This window comes from Camarhynchus parvulus, chromosome 3 (assembly GCF_901933205.1).
Source record: "Camarhynchus parvulus chromosome 3, STF_HiC, whole genome shotgun sequence".
NCBI classification, from domain to species: Eukaryota; Metazoa; Chordata; class Aves; order Passeriformes; family Thraupidae; genus Camarhynchus; species Camarhynchus parvulus.
The window spans coordinates 67,077,785-67,102,048 of record NC_044573.1 but is presented as its reverse complement, the minus strand read 5'-3'; the positions used below and the strand labels follow the sequence as shown (position 1 = coordinate 67,102,048).

At 38.0% G+C, this 24,264-nt stretch overlaps 1 protein-coding gene across 1 annotated transcript in view; it reads left to right on the top strand.

Moving 5' to 3' along the window:
* SLC16A10 (solute carrier family 16 member 10) overlaps window positions 1-22,665 on the top strand; it is a 63,918-nt gene extending 41,253 nt beyond the window's left edge. Inside the window, exons 3-6 of the mRNA XM_030945966.1 lie at window positions 1,519-1,957; window positions 16,256-16,399; window positions 17,897-18,125; window positions 20,688-22,665. Of these exons, the coding sequence (XP_030801826.1) occupies window positions 1,519-1,957; window positions 16,256-16,399; window positions 17,897-18,125; window positions 20,688-20,923 (1,048 nt within the window). The 3' untranslated portion in view covers window positions 20,924-22,665. The remainder of the gene's footprint in view (window positions 1-1,518; window positions 1,958-16,255; window positions 16,400-17,896; window positions 18,126-20,687) is intronic.
* The last annotated feature ends 1,599 nt before the right edge of the window (window positions 22,666-24,264 follow it).

The following is a 24,264-nucleotide window of genomic DNA, read 5'->3' as shown; positions in this document are numbered from 1 at the left end:
GCAGACTCTGAGTGAATTTACATATGGAAGCAAAAGTTTACTGTCTTCACTGCATGATGTTACTCCTCTCATTTTGTAACTTCTGGTTTTATTTTCCTGGTTATTTTCCATTAATAAAGGTAATAAGTCTTTCCCCTTTTGTTGTTTCTACTGCCTTATGTTGTGTATCAGCAGTTTCAGAAATTGATAGTTTAATATAGAAAGTGACAATATTATGTTACATAAATAATTATTTCTCACTACAATACACAAACCCAGAGTTCCTGGAGTAGACCATGGTTAGTCAAATACTGTTTCCTAAGATGTTCTTGCGTAGGGAGTTTGCGGAATTGATTTTTTTTTACAGAAGGGTGCTGTCAGGTTGCATCCTGTGATGTAAAGCGCTACATAAAGCATTCATGTTCATTTAAAAAAAGTTAGAGAGTTAAAAAGATTAACTGTTTTCCAGAAGTGCTTTAAATGAAGGTGTTAACTGATAAAACAAGAGGTGAGGGTTCATTGTAAACATAACATTTAAAAAATTATATAAACTCTTATGTGCCGCCTCAGAAAGCTCATAAAAATTTCTTGCACCCTGCCTCCATCTAAATGTTAAAAAATGTTTTCTTTCACTAACTAATACTACAGCACTAATTTAATTACTTATACTGCTGCTGTTACTTCATACTTTTAACATTTCTTGCACAAGTACTTTTTATTGATGTCACGTGTTTCTGATCAATTAAAATGGCTCTGCTTTATTTCAGTTGGAGAGTAAATGGTAATAATAATGAACTTGATGATGAACATCCACCTTCCTATGCGATGAAATGTTTCATTTCTTATTAACAATTTTTTTTAGTTCTTTCTTAGCATATTCAATATATGTGCCAAACCACTGACTTTAAAGTATTTATTCAAAGAAGAATATTTGTCTAAAAAATTAATACTGAAAGAGTCTATAATTTATTAATATATTACATTACAAAATTTTGTCAGTATTTAAATATTTTATTTTTCAGTATTAATGATATTTGCCACATTTGTTACTTTATTTTCATAACAAACTGTTTACTTGATTTTTATGGGTTCATGAGGAGAGTTCAGTATTACATTTGACCTGCTAGCATAGTGAAGAAGTGTGTAAATCAAAACAGTACAATTTTCTTTGGGGAAAAAAAAATCCAAAAACCCAGCAATGGTTGAACTGACATTTGGCTAATTTGCCCTGACAGTGATTCTTAAAACTTTTTTTAGCCACGCTATTTGATGTAATTATAATTGAATTTAATTTTTCTTTTTTTTTACCTGTTCAGTGAATTCTGTGAAATTTTTCAGTGGAAGGAGATAGATAGAATAGTTGGTGAATTAAGCTGATACAGTGCTATTCAACTAAAAGTATATACAAACTCTTATTTATACTAGTGAGTTATGTTGATTGATTGATTGATTGAGAAGCTGTTTTGTTGTCACTTCCAGGTGAAATAGCATCCACTGCCTTTCCAAACACTGATGATTTGTTATTTTCTTTTGGTACAGCACCATTGAACCTCTGTATTTCACCTATGGGATCGTGTTTGCCTGTGGCTGCTCCTTTGCCTACCAGCCCTCCCTGGTCATCCTCGGGCATTACTTCAAGAAGCGCCTGGGACTCGTGAATGGCATTGTCACCGCAGGCAGCAGCCTTTTCACAGTGTCACTGCCCTTCCTCCTCAGGGTCCTCATCGATTCTGTCGACCTGTTCAACACCTTGAGGGTCCTCTGCATCCTTATGTTTGTTCTCTTCCTTGCTGGATTTACGTACAGACCTCTTGTTCCCAACACCAAAGACAAGGAGGGAGGAAAGAAGGGAAAATTCAAATTACCTCCTGCAAAAAAGATTTGCAATTTCTCAGTTTTCAAAGTTCTCAGTTACCGAATCTGGGCTTTAGGGATTCCAGCTGCACTTTTTGGATACTTTGTGCCTTATGTTCACTTGGTAAGTGCACATTTCTTCCTGGGTGTGATGTGTTTGAAACTATACATACTTACCTTTGTGTTATTGCTAAAGAAAGCAATTGGTGATAGGAAGCCAGATTTAAACTGCAGGTTGTGCTGGGGAGAAAGACAAAATTAATTTGGATGTTGTCTTATTAAAAGAGTGCTTTAATCAGAAGTATTAGTTAAGCCGGATAAAATCTTTGTTCTTTGGTCTCAATACAAGGTTTAAAATACTTTAACCATGAAAAGAGAGATTTGAAAAATATTCTATACTATTCCAAAGAGAATTCTTTATTTTGGTACTCAGCTGCAAACATGGCCAATGACACTTGTGTGTTTTAGATGCTGTGTGAAAGGAGTAAAACATGCTAGAGGTGTAATTTTTGGTCCTTTGTATTGAGGCTTGTTGAAGTGTCAATTTTTAGGCTCTATTGTATTCACCAATTTTCAAGTTTATTAAAAGCAAAATACGTGGATTTTTCTGTCTCTCAAACTTCAGCCTTTTAGTTTACTACATTTTATAGCATTCATGTAACTGTTCCTCTTACCCTGTCCCTCCCAGCTGCCAGATGAGCTGTGTTTTATTGCTGTCTACAGCAGCTGAAGGAGCTTTGGCTTCTGGTGATGGGGAAGATGTCAATTAGCCAACTCCTGTACATGTACTAGAGTTGTTTTTCTAGCAGCTTGTTTGGTTTTTTGTTTTTGTTTTTGTTTTTTGTTTTTTTTTTCTCCTGTAGTACACTCCTAAACTAAGAAATTCAGGTGCAAGTGGGAGATGCATGCATTTGCATCAGGCTGGCTGACACACATTGCACTGCTTAAATGGTGAATTATTCTTGGACAGCTTGCTGGTGATGCTCTCTTAACTGAAGTGGTGTAAACCAAAAGGCTTCAAAGGGAAAGGTGGGGAAGAGCCCACAGTCTCCAATGAGATGCTGCTTTGAGACCATTACACATCCTCATATTAAGAGTATTTGATAGAGAATGGGCTAGTAGAACTCAGTATGAAAACAGAAGGGTCATTTTAATACTCATTATTCACCCATGATAGAACAGTGAGATTAATGATAATAAATATCTTCACTTCTGTTGAAAAATCTTCAATGCCTTAAAAGCTATTTTTTATTCAATATAACAAGTGGTTGTCACTGCTTTCTGGTAATGGATTTGATTACTGACTCTGCATCAGATATTTATTTTTAAAAGTGTCTTATGGTGGGGGCCAGTGTGTTTTTGAGCAGTTATAAACTGACTTTTATTAATGGTTACTTCTTGTAACTTAGTTTTTAATCATGTAGATCTTATTGTATAACACTTTGAATTAGCCTTTTTCAAAGGACTGTACAATCCAGATGGCATTTTATGCTATTTCCCCATAAGCTTTGTAGAGATGCTTTAAAATAATACCAACTTCAGAAGAGTAGGAGTCAGGTGTGCTAGAGGAAACTATTGGATAGGTCATAAATTATTGTTAACCCTTGTAGAGAATGAAGAATAAGGCTATGCAAGCAAGAAAAAAGAACTTCTAAAATATATTTATTGAATAAAAAGCTTGTAACTTTTTTGAAGATGCTTGTATTACTGCTTCCTGTTTATAATTCAGACTAAAGCAGCTAGTTGGCTTGTAGAGAACAAAGCCCCTTATACCGTACTATATAATATTATAATAATATAATTTTCTTTTTTATAGTGTGCTTTCCCCCCATCAGATTGGCACATGCAATAAATCAGATTGGCTTCTGAAATAAATCTCTAGTATAGGAAAACAATTTGATTGAGGCTGTTTCTAATATAGCAATTGATGACAGAATAAAACTTATTCCAGTGTACTGTTAGAATCTAATATTTTAAAGATTGCCTCAAAATTTTATGAAGATACTCTTTTTGCTTGGAGTTTCAGAGAAACCATGATGCTTAAGTGTTTATAACATAAAATCTTCAATGGTAGGCAAAGGGGGCATACATGCTTGCTTTGCCCCCTTTGAGAGGGGAAGCTTCAGCTCTCAGTAAAACTTAGAACTGAATAATTCTTGTCAAAACCCATCCCTGAAACCTATACGTTTTCATTTTAATTTACTTGTATCTAAATACTTGATTTTACTTAAAGTCCCGGTGAATCTGAAAAAAATCAGTGTTTATGAAGGCACAGCATGGATTTCAATACTTCAGCTCAAGTAGATAGCTCTGGATGTTTTTTATCCTAGTTTTGTCTGCTTTTGATAAAAAAGCCACACTTTGTGTACTTCCAGAAGTACATAGAAATATGTACTTACAAGTAAGTCAAAGGCTATAAGAAAAAATAAGGTTTTTCACTGGTACATCTACCAAACCAGAGACTACTTTCCTCAGCTTTTGAAAATGAAAGTTACAATTGTCTTATTGTTTATTGTATTTTTAAAAGTGTAGTAACTGGAAAAGGGATATGATCTTTAGACAAGTGACAGCTTTTGTTATGTTAAAATTCTTGAATTTTTCCCAGTGTTAGGGGTGGCTGACAGCAGCCAGACTGCTAGATAGGGATGCCGGTTACAAGTGCCCTAAGAAAAAAATACTTATACAGTGAATGTCATGACTTCTGACCTGGTACCTGTACTCACCAAGTCCCATTTGTCCCACCTGGAAAGACAGCTTCTGCCAGAATGGCTGTGTTTGACCATGTGATGAAGCCCACGTGGCACAGACCCTGCAGGCTGGGGTCCTTGTGTTTCACTGCTTGGCCCCTGGTGGCTGGGGGCTGCTGGAGTCACTGTCTGCCAGCCTGGCACTGCTCAGGAGCTCCTGAGGTCCCAGCCAGGGTCTCTGTGTGCTTCTGTGCCATCCCCAGTCTCTGTTCATCCCTCTTGCATTTCCTGAAGCCTGTTGGAAAGGAGAATACATGCTGTGAGCTCTGTAGTAGAAAAGAAGTAAAAACTTTTGGGCCTTGAAGTAACAGAATTAGCCAAGTCTTTGCAATTTAGCTCTCTGCACCGTGTTTGCTGTGTGGAATAAAAGCTGTTAAAACTGAAGAAACAACCTGCTCATTAAGTAGGCTCTAATTTAAAATTAAATGCACTAACAAATTGATTATATGGCATGCTAGATAGGAGCTGGTAACTCTTGCCAGTTCCTTGACATGAATCCTGACTGGTAGGTATTAGGCATCAGATTCCTTTTGGCTCTTGCAGGGGAGAACCAAAAGGGAGAGCTTTTCTTATCCCTGTTTAATTGGTGTCAAATTCCATTAATAGGTGTTCCATTACATGTAACTTGGGAATTGGGTTGAGATGAAGACTATAAATAAGTTTCGACTTAAGTTTATTATATACTTTCAGCATTAATTGAGATTGTTGAAGAACAAATTGATAAGTCATAAGATTACTAAATCAAATGGTTGTTATTCCATTCAATTTTAAAATCAGTCTAAACTAGTGACTGAGATTTTCTTGTTTTGGTGCCTCTCTAAAAGAGGCAGACAGACAAGTAAAATCCTTGCTTAGTCTATTTTGGTTTAAATTGTGAATTCATAACAGCAATCTGTAGAATCAGTGGAAAATGCTCTTTCCAAGTGTTTTTACTAAGGACTGTCTCCCAAGGACATGAAGTATATTTGAAAGAAAATGTACCTAGTCTCGGTGCCACTTGTCCTGTACTTGTTTTGATAATAAATAGAGAACTTCTGGTTTTCAGCAGTCTGATGTTAAGGCCTTGATGTTGTTCTCTTACCCTTAAAAAATATTTACTCAGTCAGGATCATGCATCCTTAATTCTTAGGAGCTTGTTAGGTCATTTCTGTTAAAATTTGATGCAAGGTCACATGGTCAGTAGCTTACAAGATGTGGTTGCCTTTTGTGCTTTATTTAGCAGAGTGAAAAGAAATACTGCTTAAATTGGATGTTGTCAGTGCCTCATCTTCTCTAAGCAGTGACTGAGGTCATTGCCAGGTTTCAGTATGAATTTAGGAAAATATTAATTATGACACACTTACAAAAAGGGGCCCAGTACTGTGTAATTGATGTAGCAATATTCAGCCACTATGAGGAATACTGCTAGGACTGATAATACCATCTTAATATTTTCAGTGCAGTGTTTCAGTCCTGTAGTAATTTGCATTGGGGTGTTTACAAGTATGGTTTGATTTAGCAGTTACTTTTATTAAATGCCTCTTGCTAATGATAGGTCCTGCCTTATTTATAGTATTTGACACCTTGCAGGATGAAAAACTGAATTTAACAACCAGGTAGTCGAAAAAAAAATGTGCACATATTTATAATGCGTTCTACTTTTAAAAAAAGCAACTGGATAGTAGATAATGCAATAAAAATTTGTCTTGATAAAGTTTACCTTTATAAGTTTAAATATTTGTTATGAAGAAAATACTCCTAAAGAATTACTAGATATGTTTGAAAATTAGGCTTGTGGTTTAAATGTGGCTGCAGGCTTGTACACAAAGCTACTCATTAATTGATATGCAATGTGAAAGTTCCCATGACAGTGACTGTCCTTTTAAAACTTCAGAGTAGCTCAGGAAAAAGATTTCAGTATTTCTCACCTTGCTTTGCTGCCTGTTTCTTAATTTACTGTGTAGATCTGGCATTTCCTTTTGATGCTTATCCATGCTCATATTCCACAATGGGTATGTACTTGCATATGTAGAGATTTTTGGGTAGCAGTAGCTATGTGGAGTGTATGTGTTCTCTGTCTGTTTGCTTCATGTTTAAGGGATGAAAAAATGGTTTGTGTCTGTCCAACCATTTTTTCTAACAACTTTCTTAGGAGACTCTGTCTTGGTAGGCAAATAAGTACTGGGTTTAATGTCCTCCACAGATAGATGCTGAGGATTCATTGCCTTATTGCTTCTCTGAAATCTGCATGTGCCAGGAATAGGCTCATCTAGACCTCCCGAGAACAGGGAAGTGAGATTGCAGACCTAATGCTTAGGGGAAGAAAAGGTAGATACTTCTGCTGAGAAACAAAACATCACCTTGGACTCTGCTCTGAGATTCTTGGAAAAGAAAATGCATCTCAGAAATGAAAAGTAAAGATGCTTCCAAGCAATTTTATTCACAGGAGAGTCATGAAGCTGGTTAGAGTACGTTAGTCAAAAGGACCTTTTCATGCATATAAACAAACTCATTTTCTTGGCTGCATCACAAAATCAGGCAACTTGGATAAATACTAGTCTGTCTTCTGGGTGGCTGTGTCTGTCTCCAGATCTTGTGTTTGTCACTTTGAAGTTGCTGAGTCTAGTGCTATGCCCACAGTATCTGTCCTTGGACAAAAAGACAGTGCTCTCTGCTGGTCTATGTTTCCTATCTTTTGCTGGCGCATTCATTTTGTTCCTGCTCTTTAGATGAGAAAAGTAGTCTTTTTCACTTTAGAAACATAATTAACAGGAGGACTTGCTGATATGGATTAGAGCTGATACAGACTTTTTTTTGCCAGATTTTATTCCTTCCCCCCACCTTCTGATCTGTAGTGTAAATTCTGTGTCTTTTGTGTGATTTAGCTGTTCTACTTTATCACCTTGGAGTACCTTTTTAAATCGAGCCTTGAGGATGACTTGGCCTTCAGCTCTGTTCTTTATGAGCCAACTATTTTGGCTAAATGGCTGCCCATGTCTCATTCTCTATCAGTGATGTGCCTTGTTTTTGTTAATAAGAGATCAGATTCTGCTGTGCAAATTCAGTGTGTTTGAACCTTTGCTCCCTAAAATATGTGCCAATAAAAACTGTTGTCTTGTGCAATCAGCTTGGAGAAATGAAGAGCCAAGTTCTTGTGAGATCCTCTGTAGTTACAACTTTCATAGGAACTTGTCTGGAAATCTTGCTCTGTAATTTGCAAGCTGTATTTACTTCCATATACTCTGGAAGTTTCTAAAACTTCCGGACAACACATTCTATCTATTTTGCCTGTTAAGAAAAATGGACATTTTCCACTTGTAAACTGCTCCCTCCCCAGGCAAAAGCTTTGGGTTGTTAGGAAGAATTATACTGGAAAAATATAAAGGGGGTATAAAAACTACCTAAAACACTTCAGGCAGACCTGAGCTGCTGTATTGGGATAAGGTGTGATGGTCAGGATGAATCTCACTGCAGTGTTTGATGTCCTGCCCAGCAAGACCCTAATCATCATCCATAACATTTCTTACAAATGTTTCTGTAACTCTTCACCCTCCCTTGAGGGAAGAACACATTGATGTTGTGTTCTCTAAGTGTTGTTAGATATGACATCTCTAAATTACATCTCCTCATTTGAGAAATGAGTGTTTTAGCTTCTGCTCTTGTCCACAGAGAGTGGCAGTGGCTCCGTGTTCTCTGCAGTGGGAGACTTGCCCAAGGAGCCACAGTAGAAGGGATTTACCTTGCAGTATGTGAAGTTGTTCAAGTTTTGCATAGTGTGTAAACTCCTAATCCTACACCTCTCTCCTCCCTTTAATTCTTACACCCCTGGATTCCACAATGGAGACAAATGGAAGCACAGAGATAAATGTTTTCCTCTATGTCTGAGGGCAGAGCATGGTGAAGAGTCTGCTGTATACTCTAAGGACTCTAGTAACCCAAAATCTCTAAACTTCCATGTACAAAGTCTGCATATCCACAGTAAAGTGCATACACATAACATATCTTGTAAGGCAATAACACATCAGTTCTTGTGAGGTAAGTACTGTCTGTTTTGTGAACCACCTGTATTATGTTATATATTTGCTACTTTTAGAATGTTGTGTAAAATAATGCTGAATATCCAATGGGTGTGTCTGGATTTTTTTTTAAATTCAAACTGGAAAAAACCAGCCTCCATCACTCCATTCACTTGCTTTTATGGGCTGCTGTTCAAGAAACCTCTTCATTTCTTCAGATCTCCTACATCAGTCATTTTTCTGAAGTCTACCACGTCTTTTCTTTCCCAGAATCTGCTGTTAGTCTTGTAATGGTAGGAAAGTCTCTTTTAAATTATGTCCAGTACTAACCATAACTGTGTCAAACAGATTTCTCTATACTGTAGGTATTCTAAAAAAGCTAAAACTAGGTATAGCTGCCAGTTTTAGCACTATACCTTTCTCATCCGCTTAATCTATCATTTTTCTTTCTCCAATGGAAGACTAACAAGACACTGTTTTTGTAAAGGTCTGATGTAATTATTAAGCAGATATCTCTGAGACCCAAAATCTTCAGTGGCTCCCTGTGCTTTACTTGCTTTTCTAATCTTTGCATTTATCTCCCTTCAGATCTCAACATCTGCTGCAGTTTGACTGCCCAGGTTAGTGAAGTTTTTCCCCTTTATCCCACTTCTATTTTCCTATTTCTGTCATTATCCTGTGCACCCATTTCTTTTCCAATATTTCTTAATGTTGACCTGGAAGCATTTATTCTTGGTTAGATCGTCCACTTTGGACATTGGGGGCGGTGGTGGGAAAAGAAAGAAATTATTGCCTACTTTTATATTTGTAATTGCTATTGAAAGCATATTTTAGATATGTTTGTCAAATAAGTACTGAAGACAAATAATATAGGTACAGAAAGAACAGAAACAAACAATAATACACCAAAGCTTTTCTGTGTTTTTTTAAAGAAGTAAAAGTAAATGAAATTAAAAAAAAAAAAGGCAGCAGGTATGCTCAGGTTCGAACTATGTGGTGACCCTGAAGGATAAGAGCAAAGGAGTCTTCCTCAGGTCTGTGCAATACTGGCAGGCTGAAAGGTCTGAGTTTCATTGTGGCTTCCTTTGTATCTGTCTCTAACAGTACACTGCTTCATGTACTCTGGCGTAGTACAAACTATTCTAATAGCAGATGGAGTGTATAATTCAAAGTCAGAATAAATTGCAGAGTGTGTTATCCTTTTTTTTTTTAGTTTAAATGCTGTTTCAATGGTAAACTCAAAATCCTGTCTTTGGACTCTTGAAACATCTTGACTTGAACTGAACTCTTGAAACTCTTCATGTGCCCAGAAGCCTGAGATCACAGCTTGTTTTGCCCTGCTGTTCTCATACAAAGTAACAAACACTCATTGCCAAATTGCTTCTCTCATATACAGACCACCTTTTGTGTCCAGTTCCTGCTCCAGGAAGAGCTGTATGGAAAACATCTTCACTTTTTAAGTCCTATTCAGAACATAGCTCTTTCTATTTGATTGTCGTAATTGTCAAGCTCTGAGCTATTTAGCGATTTTCCAGGTTCTTCTCTGATGATTGGGTTAATTTTTTCATTACTACTGAGCGGAATATTTTCTAGAAAAGGGAAAAGTGGTTTTGGATTGCTCTAGGAAGGGAAAAAAAAAGGAACATAAATATGTGTATCCCGAGTAAGGACTGTATCTCTGTATAAGGAGGAGAGAGTATCATCATCTTTTCCTTAGGACTTAAATGAAAATTGGACTACTTGATTCAATTTCGATTCAAGGCCCTGATCCAGTAGATACTTGGCAGTGTATTTAGGACTGTCTTGAAGAATTGAGACAATTAAAAGCTTTCTTCTGTTCCCCAGTAGAATGAGTCAGGTGCTTCCCTAGGTTTGTGAAAGCTGAGGGGATTGTGACCATGTCCACAAGTAGATCTCTCATCCTGAAGTGCTATGGATGCCCTGGGAACTGTGTGGTGCTTGAACAGAGGTTTGAGGATCTGTTTAGGTTTTACTTGCCTAGGTTTTATGGTTTAAGGAGTCTAGTTTTGAGAGATGTGATATGAGTAGCACAGATGCTGTTGCTGAGCAGTGATGTCAACCTCTCTTAGGACATGACAGTAGCATTGTACAGGATTTGTACAGGATATCTTCATCCATTGCTTTGATATTCCATAATTTCTTAATGGTAGCATATCATATAATGTGTTCTGTTTTAATTGCATAAATTGTAAACTGATAACATTTTATGACACTAGTAAATGCCACAAGGATTTGTGTGTTGGGGAGGTTTCTCACCAATAGGACTCCTGGGGTATGGTCCTTGAGCTTTTATTTGCAGCATCAGCCTCATTACATGGTTGAAACAATAGGAAGATAAGAGAAATTAGAGAAATTAGGGTGGGTTGTTTGTTTTCCTTTTTTCCCCCACAAATCTGTGCTGGTCCTTAGTTTGTGATGTTACCTGTTAGATGTTTTAAAATAGATCTGCTGTTATTCTGGAAATTCAAATTAATGTGATTGACCTGTAACTCTCTAGGATGTTCTGATAGTAGCTGGTTTTGGACATAGTTGATTTTTGAGAGTAAAGTAGGCCCTGGAAACACTACTTTGGGCCACAAGAAATGCCACAAGAAATGGCTGGAACTGATACTGAAAAATATGGATTGTAGTCACAAATAGGAGTAATTTAAAATAATGTTTTTAAAGGGTTTAAAATAATGTTTTTAAAGGGTTCTATCCAATAATTTAACTCTCATCCCTTGTGTACATAACACTTCATTTTTTGTGGATCCCTGACTTTATTCTGCATCCTTGTGCTCAGTCACTGTGAGCTTCCAAAGATGTGTGTGTGCCTTATCTGTCTTGCTGCTGCTGCCCAAGCCACACCAAGCCACTGGTTTCCTTCACATGCTCCTTAGGATAATAGTAACAGCTCTGAGATTTAAAAAAAATATTATTACTGTTTAGGGCATATGGCTTCAGCACTAGCTGTTTTTAAAAAAAAAAACCCTCAAAATTATTTTAACTGTGTAGTTGTCAGCCTTGAGTATTTTTGAATTTTTAATGCTTAGGGTTTTTATGTTAAATAGGCTTAACAGTTAACCTGTTAACTGTTGTGTTCAGTTTTACTTCAGAAATTCAGATGATGCTTGTTCTGAATCTTCATGATGTATGAATTATTGTGTTTAATCTGCTTTACTCAGTGGAATAAGAGGAAAGTTCGCTGTTGGCATGTAATGAATCACCTTGTTTATTTATTATTTTCCTTGTTCTTTACATAATTTAAATTGACAAGAGATAAAAAAGGTATTACCACTGTTGGGGCAAGTGTGTCAGCAGGAATTTCTCAAAGATATGCATATGCATATTTGTCATGTGAAGATACTTAGCTAAAATAATATTTCATAGAAATTATCTCAGAATATTGGCAATCCCTTAAAAATTGATCCAGGTTAGGTATTAGTAATGCTATTTCTGTCTCAACATGATCATCTTTTCTGTAGAAGTGCAGGAATTGCTGGCTCATTTTGCTTACCAGTGAAGTTTTTTTTGGTGGAGTCTGGACTAGAAATGTATTTGCCTTAAATGATCTTCCTGGTGCCCAGTATCATATAAAGCTCACTGGTAACCAAGTTTCTTTTTCTATTTCTCACCCTCCTTACCCCCCATTTTTGTGGTGAGTCCATATGTTGGAGAATAAACAGTGACTTTCCAGAGTTAACTTATGCTCTGCTTCTTAGCACTTTCTGAAACTTCCAGTCATCCAGGACAGCTCACTGCAAAGAAGGAGATCACCAGTCCTGGCTACAGTGTTGTTCCAGCTGATGGGATGGCCAGGGTGCAACCTGAACCCTGTGTGGCTGCTTCTCTCTGGCCTGGAGATAACTAAATTGCATAGAAAGTGAGAAAAGTGATGCACAGTCTGTTCTTGTAGACCTTTCTGGAAATGGGCTATGGGGTTTTAGGGCTTTTGGTGCTGATTCCACCCCACAATCCATACTGGCTTCTCAACCTCTTTCCTGCGCTTGCACCGTTCTGTTACGCTTATCTCCGGGAGCCAGAACAAGGACGTTTGTCCTGGAAAAGTGCTGCCCTACCTATGTATGGCCCCCTTCTCCAGCCACACACTGTTCTTTCTCACAGTATGTTGTTGCCAACAAACCTTGGCTATTATTACCAGCAATCCTTGGTTGGCTCCGCAGCTATCTGGCTATCAGTGTTTGAGACATGCACATGAGCCCCCTTATCTTCTAGGCTTCTACACCCCCTCAGCTCTTTCAGAAAACTTAATTTGGAGAAGTTAATAATATTTCTAGTATACAAATGGTACCAGCAGTACTCCCTAAGTACTGCTGGTACCATTCCTTTTATCCTTATGCTTGTTTACAGTGAAAGCATCAGACAGCAGGACTTGCATCAGTAACTGAAGAAAAAGGTGGTTTTAATGTGCTCAGAGTTTCCTAGGTTATATGCTGCCATTGGCCATCTCTTTTGGTCAGAGAGACTATTGCATTTAGCCTACAAAAGCTTTGCTTGATTGGGAATCCCCAAAATGGAATATACATGGGAAGAAATTGGTTGACAGAATTATTTCTTACTGGTTTATAACCACTTCTTTCAGATTCAGGTTGTGTTCAGGAAAAAAGGGAGCTACAGCTTTGCTGAGATTGATGTCTTTGATTCACTGTGTGAGTGTAGCTGAAATGCATGTGCAGTGAAGGGGAGGGCATAGAAAAACCTGGGTCTTGGCTGGTTGGAGAGATGTCAACCCAAACTGTGTATCAGAAAGCATTCCAGCCAAGTGGCTGCTATGTCTTCTAATCTCATTCTAACAGTAATGAGAATTTGAGGAAGATCTGTGTGTGTCACCATGATAGGTGTAAAGGAAAATGCTGATGCCAGGGATGCATTCAGTTCTGGTCTTCACTGTCTATATATCTTTATTTGGTAAACTGGATTGTACAAGGATAAATTATATTTTTAAATAATGAAGAAACTGTGCCACTCTGGACTGTAGTTTTGCCTGAGCTAACCAGGTCTTTTCTACATTTGGAAAAATCAGACCTGCAATTCAGCATGCACACAGCCCTGAGTGAAGAAGCAGCTACATTACTGAGAACAGGCACAACACACATTGAAGTGCTTTGGCCTTTGTGTGGCTGGATCCCCATTTGGCTGCTGTAGACAATGCCTGGAGAGTTGTATAATTACAACCTGTATAGTTCTGCAGTGAGGAGAGCATTGATGCCTTGAGAATATTCACAAGTAATTGCTCATCGTGAGATTTTTGAGTAGTTCTAACAGCTAAAAAGCTGTGGAAATCTGAATCTTCCTTGAGCTACTTCATGAATATATTTAACCTAGTTACACTTACAGAACTGAATTAATCCTGAATCACTGTATTTTCAGACAGTTAATACTGCTTCTGCTTACTTAATGACTGTGTCACTGAAGATTGAATATGCTGTTTAGGACCTGAGCATCAGCTCTGAGAGATCAGGCCAGGTTGCTCAGGGCTTTGTGCACTTGGTCCTGAAAAACCTGCAAGGAAGGAGACTGAACAAGCTCTCTGGACAGCCTATGCCACTGCCTTCCTGAGGAAAAAATTTCTCCTTATATCTAGTTGGAAGCTTTCTTTAAGATTATCGTGCGCTTAAGAGTAATGAGAGCAAAAAACCAACCAAACAAACAAAAAACAGAAAACAACCCAAACAAAAAACAACAATAAAACAAAAAATGAACCCATAAACCAAAAAAACCAAAAAACCAGCAACTAATCTAGGTATTTTAAATTTGGGATAAGTAGTGGTTATCTTCTTGCTTAAGGAGTTAATTGAATCAGTATTTTCCCTCCTTGATGGAAGAGTGGCAGCATTTCACCCCCCTGTGCTGCTTTGAGAAATCCAGTTACAGAGTTGCAGGTGCAGGGTTAATAGTTATCTAGATACAGAGCTTTATCTTGCCTCTTGAAAAGCCTCCAGGGAGTGGATGGATCAGGCCTGCTAATTAAACAATCTAGAGGCTGCAGAAACCTGGACGTGGAACAGGTGGCAAAAATTGCGAAGAACACCTTGGCTTCTCTTGCCAGCTGGGCCAGCAGGTGTTGACAAGCACATAAAGGTAGGGGTGGGAAAACTGTCAGCTTTTCCTTTTCTCACCTCTAGCAGAAAGGGAGTAAGTAGAACAGCTTATCTGTTATGTTTAAATGTCATTTCAGATGAAAAATTTCATCAGATTCCATTCCCAAATGTGTCTCACAAGCAAAGGAAGAAACAGAAAGAGCAAGCAACCTGTCTTCAAATTAAGTTAGTTTTTCTTTAGAATAAATCTTGTTTTTTTCTTACAAATTCAGTTATATTGGACAAATTAATATTAGATTTAGTAGGCTTTCTGTGACATGTAAAAAAACTCCAACAGATTTTATACTTAAGAAAATTACTCTTACTCAGCAAGTCCTATTTTCTTGTTGGAAAAAACAGCTCTGCTTGTATAGTAACCTTCTGGCCAGGAAAGAATTGACACTATTTTGCTCTAGAAGTATTTACTAAAATGGAGCATTTTCATTTTATAGATGAGAAATTAAGGGTTCTCTGGTTTGAAGTGATATCAGCCTGTGGTTACCTTGTCCCTCAAATGTTCTTAATACATCTTTACTGAAAATCAGTTTCTTCTGTTTGGTCTTTTACATCTCTGAACTTTCATTTGTTTTCCCTTGTTTACCTTTCTTGTTCAAAACTGGATGAACATGGAGAGTGCAGGACTGTGCAAATGATTTCTACATCTTGTAGTGCCCATTTTGGCATATTTGGTATTGCTACGCATGTTCCAAGAAGCAATAGTGAAAAAAATCTCTTGTGGATAATTCTCTGGTCTATGGGGATGATTAAAAATAAAAACAAAACCAGAAACCAAAAAAAATCACAGCACGAACCACAGATGAAAACCACTGTGGGAGTAGACAATAGAAAAAAATCCAAATCCATCAAGCCAGTCTGGTGAGATATATATATTTTTTTTTTAATTTTTTTTTCTATGAGTTGAAAAGTTGGAATTGCTGGCACTGGTAGTTCCTCCTGTTGTGGTCAATGGTCAGTTGCTTTAGTTCTTCAGGCTGCCGTGGCTGATAAATCATTCTTCCAGTCTGCCCTGCTCATTACTGCTGATGCTGCTCCCTCTCGTGGGAGTGTTTGCTGTCGTGTTTGGCACTGCAGCTGGCTTCTGCCCCGCTTCCTCCCTGCCCCTGGACATCTTGGATGTGGAGATGAGACTTTCTGAAGGGCCTCCCCTGCTTGCACGGTCTTGTCTCCAGCTCTCTGCTTCTTGCTCCTGCCCTGAGCTGTGTTGCAAGCTTGGTAGCCCGTGTGGCTTCTGTGTTACTTTGAATCTATCATTAGTAAATTTAGAGTGGTTGGAGGGAACACTTCTCAGTTACCTTTTTTTTTTTTTTAATTCTCAATTAGACTGAGCCTTCTTGTTTTCCTGATTAAATTAATTAGTTGTGGATGAAGCAGCCACACATTTCAGATTGTTTTTGTGTTGCACTAAATATTGCATTTAAAATCTGTAAAAGCAGAGTAAATCAGATGACCATTTGTAGCTGAATTTGGAAGTGACTGACAGATTACTTCCACTTACCTCAGGTTTTCCAAGGTCTATGTTTTTAATTCTAAAGTAAATTTATTTTCTCTTTTTAAACAGATGAATCATGTAAAAGAGAGATTTGGTGACAGTGTGCCAGAAGAAGTGCTTCTGCTGTGTCTGGGCATTACTTCAGGAGTTGGCAGATTGATCTTTGGCAGAGTGGCAGATTATATTCCTGGTGCAAAAAAAATCTATCTACAGGTATGTGTTTATTGTTTCTATATTCCTTCTGAACTGTGGATTCCTAAGGATTTGGTTTCAGGTACTATTAATAAGTAAGCAGAACTAACTGATTGGAGATTCAAATTTGAGAAGTTTCAAAACTGTAGGAAACTCAGTGTATGGCTTTTGATACTAGGAGCCTTCGGTGCAAAGTTTATGAGTCTCTGATTTTTGTTTTTGGTACTGAGAAAATGTCTATTTCCTGCTGGCTGTTTTCAGCTGGGAATGAAAGAAATTACCGTTCATTAGCATGTGAGTGATAATCTTTGGGGATTCTCTAGATTCTGCTTTCTCTGTTTCATCCCAGATTATGATTTCATAATGGCTTTCCCCAAATAGGGGAAAAAATTGAAGCCATGTTTCTCTAGTAAGGGTTTTGGATCTCTTGATCTTTGACAGGCACTGATTTGGTGTCAGGTATGTTCTGTGCATAGTACACAGGGGAATGGGCATGGCAATACAAGTGGTGCATAGTTGAGGAGATTTTGCAGAAAGAAGGAGTCCTGGCTTCCAGAAATGCTGAAGCTTGGAGAGGAAGGAGGATGTGCACTTCATTCCCTCCATGCTTATAAACAATTTTTTTTTTGGAGAAACTAGCAGTCTTAGTGTGGGATTTTGGAAAAGCTTTAATTTACTTCCATATTGGCAATTTCGAGGTGTTCTTCATTTGGTCTCTTAAAATGAATAGCAAGGGAGGCATCTAGTGGGGGCTGTCTGCACTGCATTATGGAAATCAGAAATTCTTAGGAAGGGATTACTGTTCTGCTGGAGTATTCGTTGTCATGGATAAATTTAGATTCCTTGATGTTTTATTGCAGTTAGGTGGAACATTGGTTTCCAGTGCTTACATATGGATGGTGCACAGGCAAAATTGTTACTGCTTTCATTTTCTTTTTAGTACTGCTTCATTTTGCTGAAAGACAGTTTTATTCCTTTAATCTGAAACAAATAAATAATTCAAGATTATATTTGAAAATATTTGTAAGTGTGCATGACTACAGCAGTACATCAGGATACTTTTTTTTAATGGAAAAATTAAATGTTTTCACTTCTGTTGAATTTAAGCACCCTGAAATAACCACTCATAATACTGATATTTTTACTTACAACAGTGATGAGTCTAATTACAGTATTCCAGCTATCTTAAACTTTTAATATTTCTGTGACTTATTTCTCAAAAACTCTTAGTGCGTGAGAAATGACCTTACACAATCACTGTAGGATAGTGGATTACAATTGCATTTTCAAAACTTGTGAAATGGGTGGTGGAATTTCTTTGCCTGTCATGAGCGATATGTTTGTTTTATCTTAATATGTAACTTCTGACAGTGGTAATCCATGGAGACTGAATATTTTAAAGTAAATACAAGCAGGTAATCTAATTCACTGCAAATGCAAGGAGGCTCATCTGGTCCCTTAAGATTTGCAAATTTGATGCAATGCATTTTCATAATTTTTTTCCTTGTCCATATTTAGGTGGCTTCATTCTTTTTTATTGGGCTGATGTCTATGATGATTCCACTGTGCAATGTCTTTGGAGCTCTCGTTGCTGTCTGTCTCTTCATGGGCCTGTTTGATGGGTGCTTCATTTGCATTATGGCTCCTATTGCCTTTGAGCTGGTTGGGGCTGAGGATGTCTCCCAGGCCATTGGATTCCTGCTTGGACTCATGTCAGTGCCTATGACAGTTGGTCCACCCATTGCAGGTGAGTGTAGACAAGGTTTGTAGCTGTAAATGTGTTTCTGTGTTTGCATGACTTTTTGGCTGTGTTTCCCATTCCTGCATCATGTGCAGAGCTTTGACATCAGAGGTTTTCTCTGTGTGTGCTTGAGAAGGTAAAGGAAATTACCTGCTGCTCGTGGGTTGTTAATTTACTGCACTCTTCAAAGTTTGCTCAGTCTTCTTCATTGTATGCAGGTGTAAAACATTCCTCAAAAAAAAAGATAGATGGGTTTCCAGTTGGATTTAGGACCTGACATTTTCCAGTTTGTACAAGTGGCAGCCTATTGGTTGCTTGTGTTACAGAGGCCTCCAAATTAAAACCTGAAAATTAACTGGATTCCAAAATTCGCTCATGTTAAAACCATTGTGAGGCTAAAGGCTCCAGTCACTTTAATTGCTCCTCATAAGTAGGAATATATATATATATATATAATTATTAATATATTAAGTGGCTTTATTCTTCCTTTGGTGGGAGACTGACAAAGTACAGGTTTTCAAGATAAAAACTTGGAAGCTCTTGGGAGGTAGAAATAGCTAAAGATGTATTCCTCGCCACTGATGATTTTCAGTGGTAATTTACCCTGAGGTTTGATGAGTGAAAGGTACTTTGTAAGATGTAATTAAACTATGCAGCATTATAAAGGACAAAATTTTAATGCTAGAAGAGCACAGACTTGGTACTTCCTACAATCTCAACTATTAATACTTAAATAGAATTTGAGTAATGGGAGGAATTTGCAGAGAACAATTAGAGTGAATTATTGGGAAATACACTTCTTAGTAAGAGGCCACAAGGAATGCAATATTTGGAGTATATCTAGAATTAGAAGAATGGGCACATTGATCAAAGGTAGCTGTTTACAAAAGGAGGGAGAATTTCTCTAAGTCATGGCAAGATACAGGTGCTGGAGAAGCTCAAATGAGCAACTTTCACATAGGAAAGATGGTGCATGTTTTCAGTGGATGGTAATTAAGCAATTTTTAATTGTTTGAGGGGTGACATACTGAGCTCCTCATTACTGCTCTGTCATTGTTTGATGCTGGTACAATGCCAGTGCCCCCATGAAAATATATGCTCCCTGGTGTCTGCTGTGAGATGTGACCAGGAATAAGCAAAGTAGGCCCCCACTTAGAAATAAAGAAAAGAAAACTTTATTAACTAAACTACAACTCTAAGTACAAAGAAACACACAGGGAAAATGAAAACTTTCCAAAAACATTTCCTCCTCCCCCCACCAAATTTCCAGTACATCTATCCCCCAAATCACCGACTCTCAGTCCATCACCACCCTTTAGATAATGAATTCTCAGTTCATCAAGAGGAGAGGAGTCCTTCTTGTGCCATAGGCTTCCCCAGGAAACACCACTGAAACCTTGTGTGTTTCCATGTCACATGTGGCACCGCCCGGAGAACATCTGCCATCGTGACCTCTTCCTTCCATGTCCAGTGCTCTCACCACTGAACAGGGACCAGAGCTGCTTCTAGGGTTGTCCTTTTAAGGATGCTTTGTCCAGTTCCAAAAAGGGCACAGTCTCACCGTTGGGACACCTGTCCCCTTCAAATTTCACCCCCTGGGGCCGAGGGGTACCAGCACTGAACCCTCTTGGCTCTGAGCCACCACCTCCCCCTGGATGCAGTCTCTGTGTCACAGGAAACATGGTTCTGTCCATGGCTATAACAAGAAGAGTCCAGCTAAGGCCACTCCATCATCTCTTCGCACCTAAGATTCTTCTCTATTCTTCTGCATCTTTCACTTGCCTAGACCTTCACACTTGCACTTTTCCTTCTTCTATTTCATCTCTATCTCTCTTCTAGGAAAGTTTAATGTTCTGCAAAGGTTTCATTGTCAAAAAAAAGGGTTAAAAGCTCGGGCTCTGACCGCCCGGAGACTCCCACAGCGGCCGGACACCTTCTCGCTGCGCCCCCCCTTCTTCTCCTTCTCGGCTGTGCTGCTGGCACATGTTATCAAGTTCCAAGGTAGCAGTCACAGGCACAGGCTGTACTCTCTCTCTCTCCTGCGGGGGCTGCCCAATGCCTCTTGGTGCTTCTCCCACCCTTCCATGCCGGGGCCTCTTCACCTCCCCTCTCTGTCCAAGGCCCGGCCTACCTCATGGCCGCATGGCTTCTCCTCCCTCGCCCAGCCGGCAGCTGGCCCCAGCTGGGCAGGGGAGGTCTGACCTGCTTCCGTCACCGGAATTCAAGAGAACTTCCCCAGGAGAGCTCTCCTTTTTAACCCCTGTGTTCTCAGAGGCATATCCAATGTCCCCAGTGGCCAAACCAGGTGCCAATATTCAAATCTGAACACCTATTGGCCTGACCACTTCATATCCCAGAAAACTTACTTCCTCTCAAACCACGACATGCTCCAAGTCAACTCTGGAGTACCCTTCTACCTCCATGTACTCCTATGTTTGGCCATCAGGTTGTCAGTTCTAGTGGTTATAATCTGTGCCAGCTCTTGGGTTTCTGAACCCAGAGCCATGACCTGTTTTCTGTAGATTCCTGAGGCCCCTTTATTTATGAGTGGTCACTTTCTATTCCCAGGTTTGCTGCGGGACAAGCTTGGCACCTACGATGTGGCATTTTACCTGGCTGGAGTCCCTCCCCTCATTGGAGGAGCAATTCTGTGCTTCATCCCCTGGGTCCACGAGCGGCAGAAGTTGAAAGAGAGAGCAAAACCTGTTGATAGAGAAACTACTGAGAAAATGCTGGAAAATGAAAGCACTTTGGTGTCAGACACAACAGAAAAGCCAGCCAAAGAACTGGATTCTGGCTTTTGATGCTTTTTTCTTTTCCCTATACCATCCTGACCTCCTCGTACAGAAACCAGATTTCTACTTGTTGGCTGAAGATACTGAAGTCTTGAACTATTGCTCAAATTTCAGAACTGCTACAAGAATCTTTTATACCAGTGAACTTTTTTGACAAGTCTTTGAATTTGATTTCAAGCCACATTTTCAAGGTATTTGAAGTTTTGTAGCTTTAGTGTGTATATGCGTAGTGATTCTGTGTGTGAAGAGAATATTTTTCTAATCCATCAGAACTGATTTCTGAAAATGTGAAAGCTTTTTTGCCTTCACTGACCCAGGATTCTTCAATGATGTCTATGATCCATCCTCTGCAGGCACACCCCTGGGTGTTTATACTGGATAATGTAGTAGCTCTTATGACTGATCTGTTTTATTGAAGTTTATCATGCTGTTTACAGTCTTCTCTAATTCTCTATCATGAACACAAATATGCATCTTTTTGCTGAAATGATTGTTTCATTAGAAAGCTAAATTATTATACAACTGTTGAAACACTCACTTGTGTTTGCATTCACCTTTCACAGTAGCCCAAAGAACATTAAGGATGCCATTTTTGATGGGCTCAGGTTTTGAATACGTTCAAACCAAGCTCCAAGTGCAAACACATTCAGAAGTTAAGCTGCTGAATAATAGATTTTTTATTGTTATTATTATTATTATTATTATTATTATTATTTGGTGAAGGCAATACCCCTAAGATGTATGTTTATAAATCTTTTTTCAGCCAAACCTCAGAGTAGTGGATAGTTTTGAAACTATACTGACTAATTTTTTGGAGCAGTATTGTGAATTAGACTAAATTTCAAATTATTCTGTTGTACTTCTTACGATTTTTTTTTTGTTCATAAAACCAAGACAGCTTTAAATGATACATTCTAAGTGCAATACCAAGTTGTTTTTAATGTGGAAATATACATGAACTATTAAAACAACATTCAGCAATTCAAGATTTTTGCACTAAGTGAACATGCAGGTTTATTACAGGTCTTTATAGCTGTGCTCAACTGCCTGTAGATTATATGGCTCCGTTTTTTTTTCAAATATAAAGAAATGTCTTTTCATGTCCTATTTCTTGCTTGACACCCTAAACAAATGGCCCCATTGCTTATGTATTCTTAGGTATTATGCACTGTTTATCAAGCAAGTAACCTCTTTTTCTGAAAAATGTTTAAAAGCATAATACTTTGAGATGCAAACACTGCTTTTCAGTTTTATCATAAAACACTTCTAAGCACGCTGCTTATCTATGTATATGGTTCAGCAATCACTGGAATACTTAATGTTTTTTTATTTCAGGTCCATTTAATACCAATAATGTTTGTTGCCTCATTTAAAACTGTCATAGCAAAGAGTAAACTAAATGTGATCTGGGCAAAATGCATATTCAAGTGCTTTGTTTAATTAGTAACTGTTCTTTACATAAACCATGGAGGCATACTGTTTGGTGGTTTTTTTTTTATGATAGCCTTTAGTATCTTTTTTATTTTCATTCTTCTTTTTCCAGTGTTGTAGTAAATTGCTCAGAAAACCCATATAAAACAGCAATACTATTGCATTTAATGTTTACATCTAGCAAGTGACAGAAGTTCTTTAAATATAATCATGCTAAGCATTCTAATTATTGTAGACCAAAGCTCAGGCATTTTTTATATTGCAGAATTTCAATCCCTACTTTGCATGAGTGAGGTCTAAAATAATTGAACATTAAAATGTTAGAGAGAGAAATGTGGAGGGACTTGGAGGTGGGGGGGGGGGAGGGAAGCCAGTCTGGAAAACCAAGGTCCCTTCAGGTTCACTGGGACTTGTGCTTTGGCACATTGCAAGTACCTCTAAAAATGTCATTGAAATATGCATAGTAGTGTTAATTAAAATTACTGCCTTCATTACAACAGTGATGCTGACAGCCAATGCTGCTCTTGTCTGGAGTGTTCCTGTAGAATGTGATATTCAGTATTATTTTCCATTTGGGCAACACAGAAGGTGGTGTTGGCTAAGTGTGGTAAAAGACTCTCGTTTCCTGTTGTCCTGTTATGAAAAATTAGTGTTCATCACAGATCTTGCATTTCATGTGTTCTTTAGCCCTGAGTTTTATACCAAAAACAAAGCTGCTGCTTTTTTTATCACTGGTGCAATTTGAAAGGATTGTGACCGGGTATCTTGGTGTAATTATGGCATCTTTCCAACTTGCTGCTCTGCATCTCTAAATTATCCGGGAGAGTATATAAAATGATTGTTGAAAAGATTTAAAAATTACATGGAAATTGTATATCAATAGTATGGATCAAATATTGCCATGCTGTTTAAAAAAAATAAATCCAAACTCTCATATTTACATAAAATTTATAAAAATCTCCAAACCAACAAACCAAAAAACCTGCAGAAATCGTGACCTCTGTGAGGAGGGTGCAATGACTAATTGTTTAGGAGTCATTCCTATGGTAGAACCAGCTAGTGAGTTGGATATTGGATGAGAGGGAAGCAGAGTTTGGGGGGAAGGAAGTTCTGCTGGTGTGATGATGTTGGAATAACAAACCCATTTCTGATGCAATGCCTGTTTTGCAACAGTGCTAAAATTGGAAAGGGTTTTCAGAGAAGATAAAGTAAATTACTGTTTAAGAACTCTATTAGCAAGTTTTATGTTAGTTTGTATCTGTGGGGGAAATGTCCAGTAGCACATGCTCTTTTCTGGACAAAAGCATAAGGTGTTTATGTCCTAAAGCTAGGTAACATGAAAAACAAGCTCAGATTGTTTGTGCTGAGGCTGACCAACCACTGAGAAACTTACTGAGAGAGATACTAGATTCTGTATGCCCTGAGGTTTTAAAAATGAGGTTAGATGACTCTGTTTTAAAAAAAACCCAACAAATAAATCCCCAAACAAACTAGAACATGAAAAACCCTACACAAATAGCAACTATTTAGTAAATTTATTTTAAAAATATTTAATACTGTAGAAGTGGAGAAAAGGACTGCATATTCAATTTTATTTTAACTGAATAAATGCAAATAAAATTTTGTAACAATTTATTTTTAGGTGTGGAAAACCTATTAATGGGGAACCTGATGAAATCTTACTTTGATGACCCAAATCATGCAAGCCTTAATCTGGTTGGGGGTAGATTCTAAAATTAAAATAGCAGCTTAATTCAAGAAGACCCTTAAATCACTCTGACCTATCCCTCTTTTGAGAACAGTTCATAGAGTACTTTCTATAGACATTGTTCTTGTATCTTATAAACAAAGTAATCATCTTTTCATTGAATGTTCTCAGGGTAAATCTTAAGAAGAAAATGAATAGAAACAGGTTCATT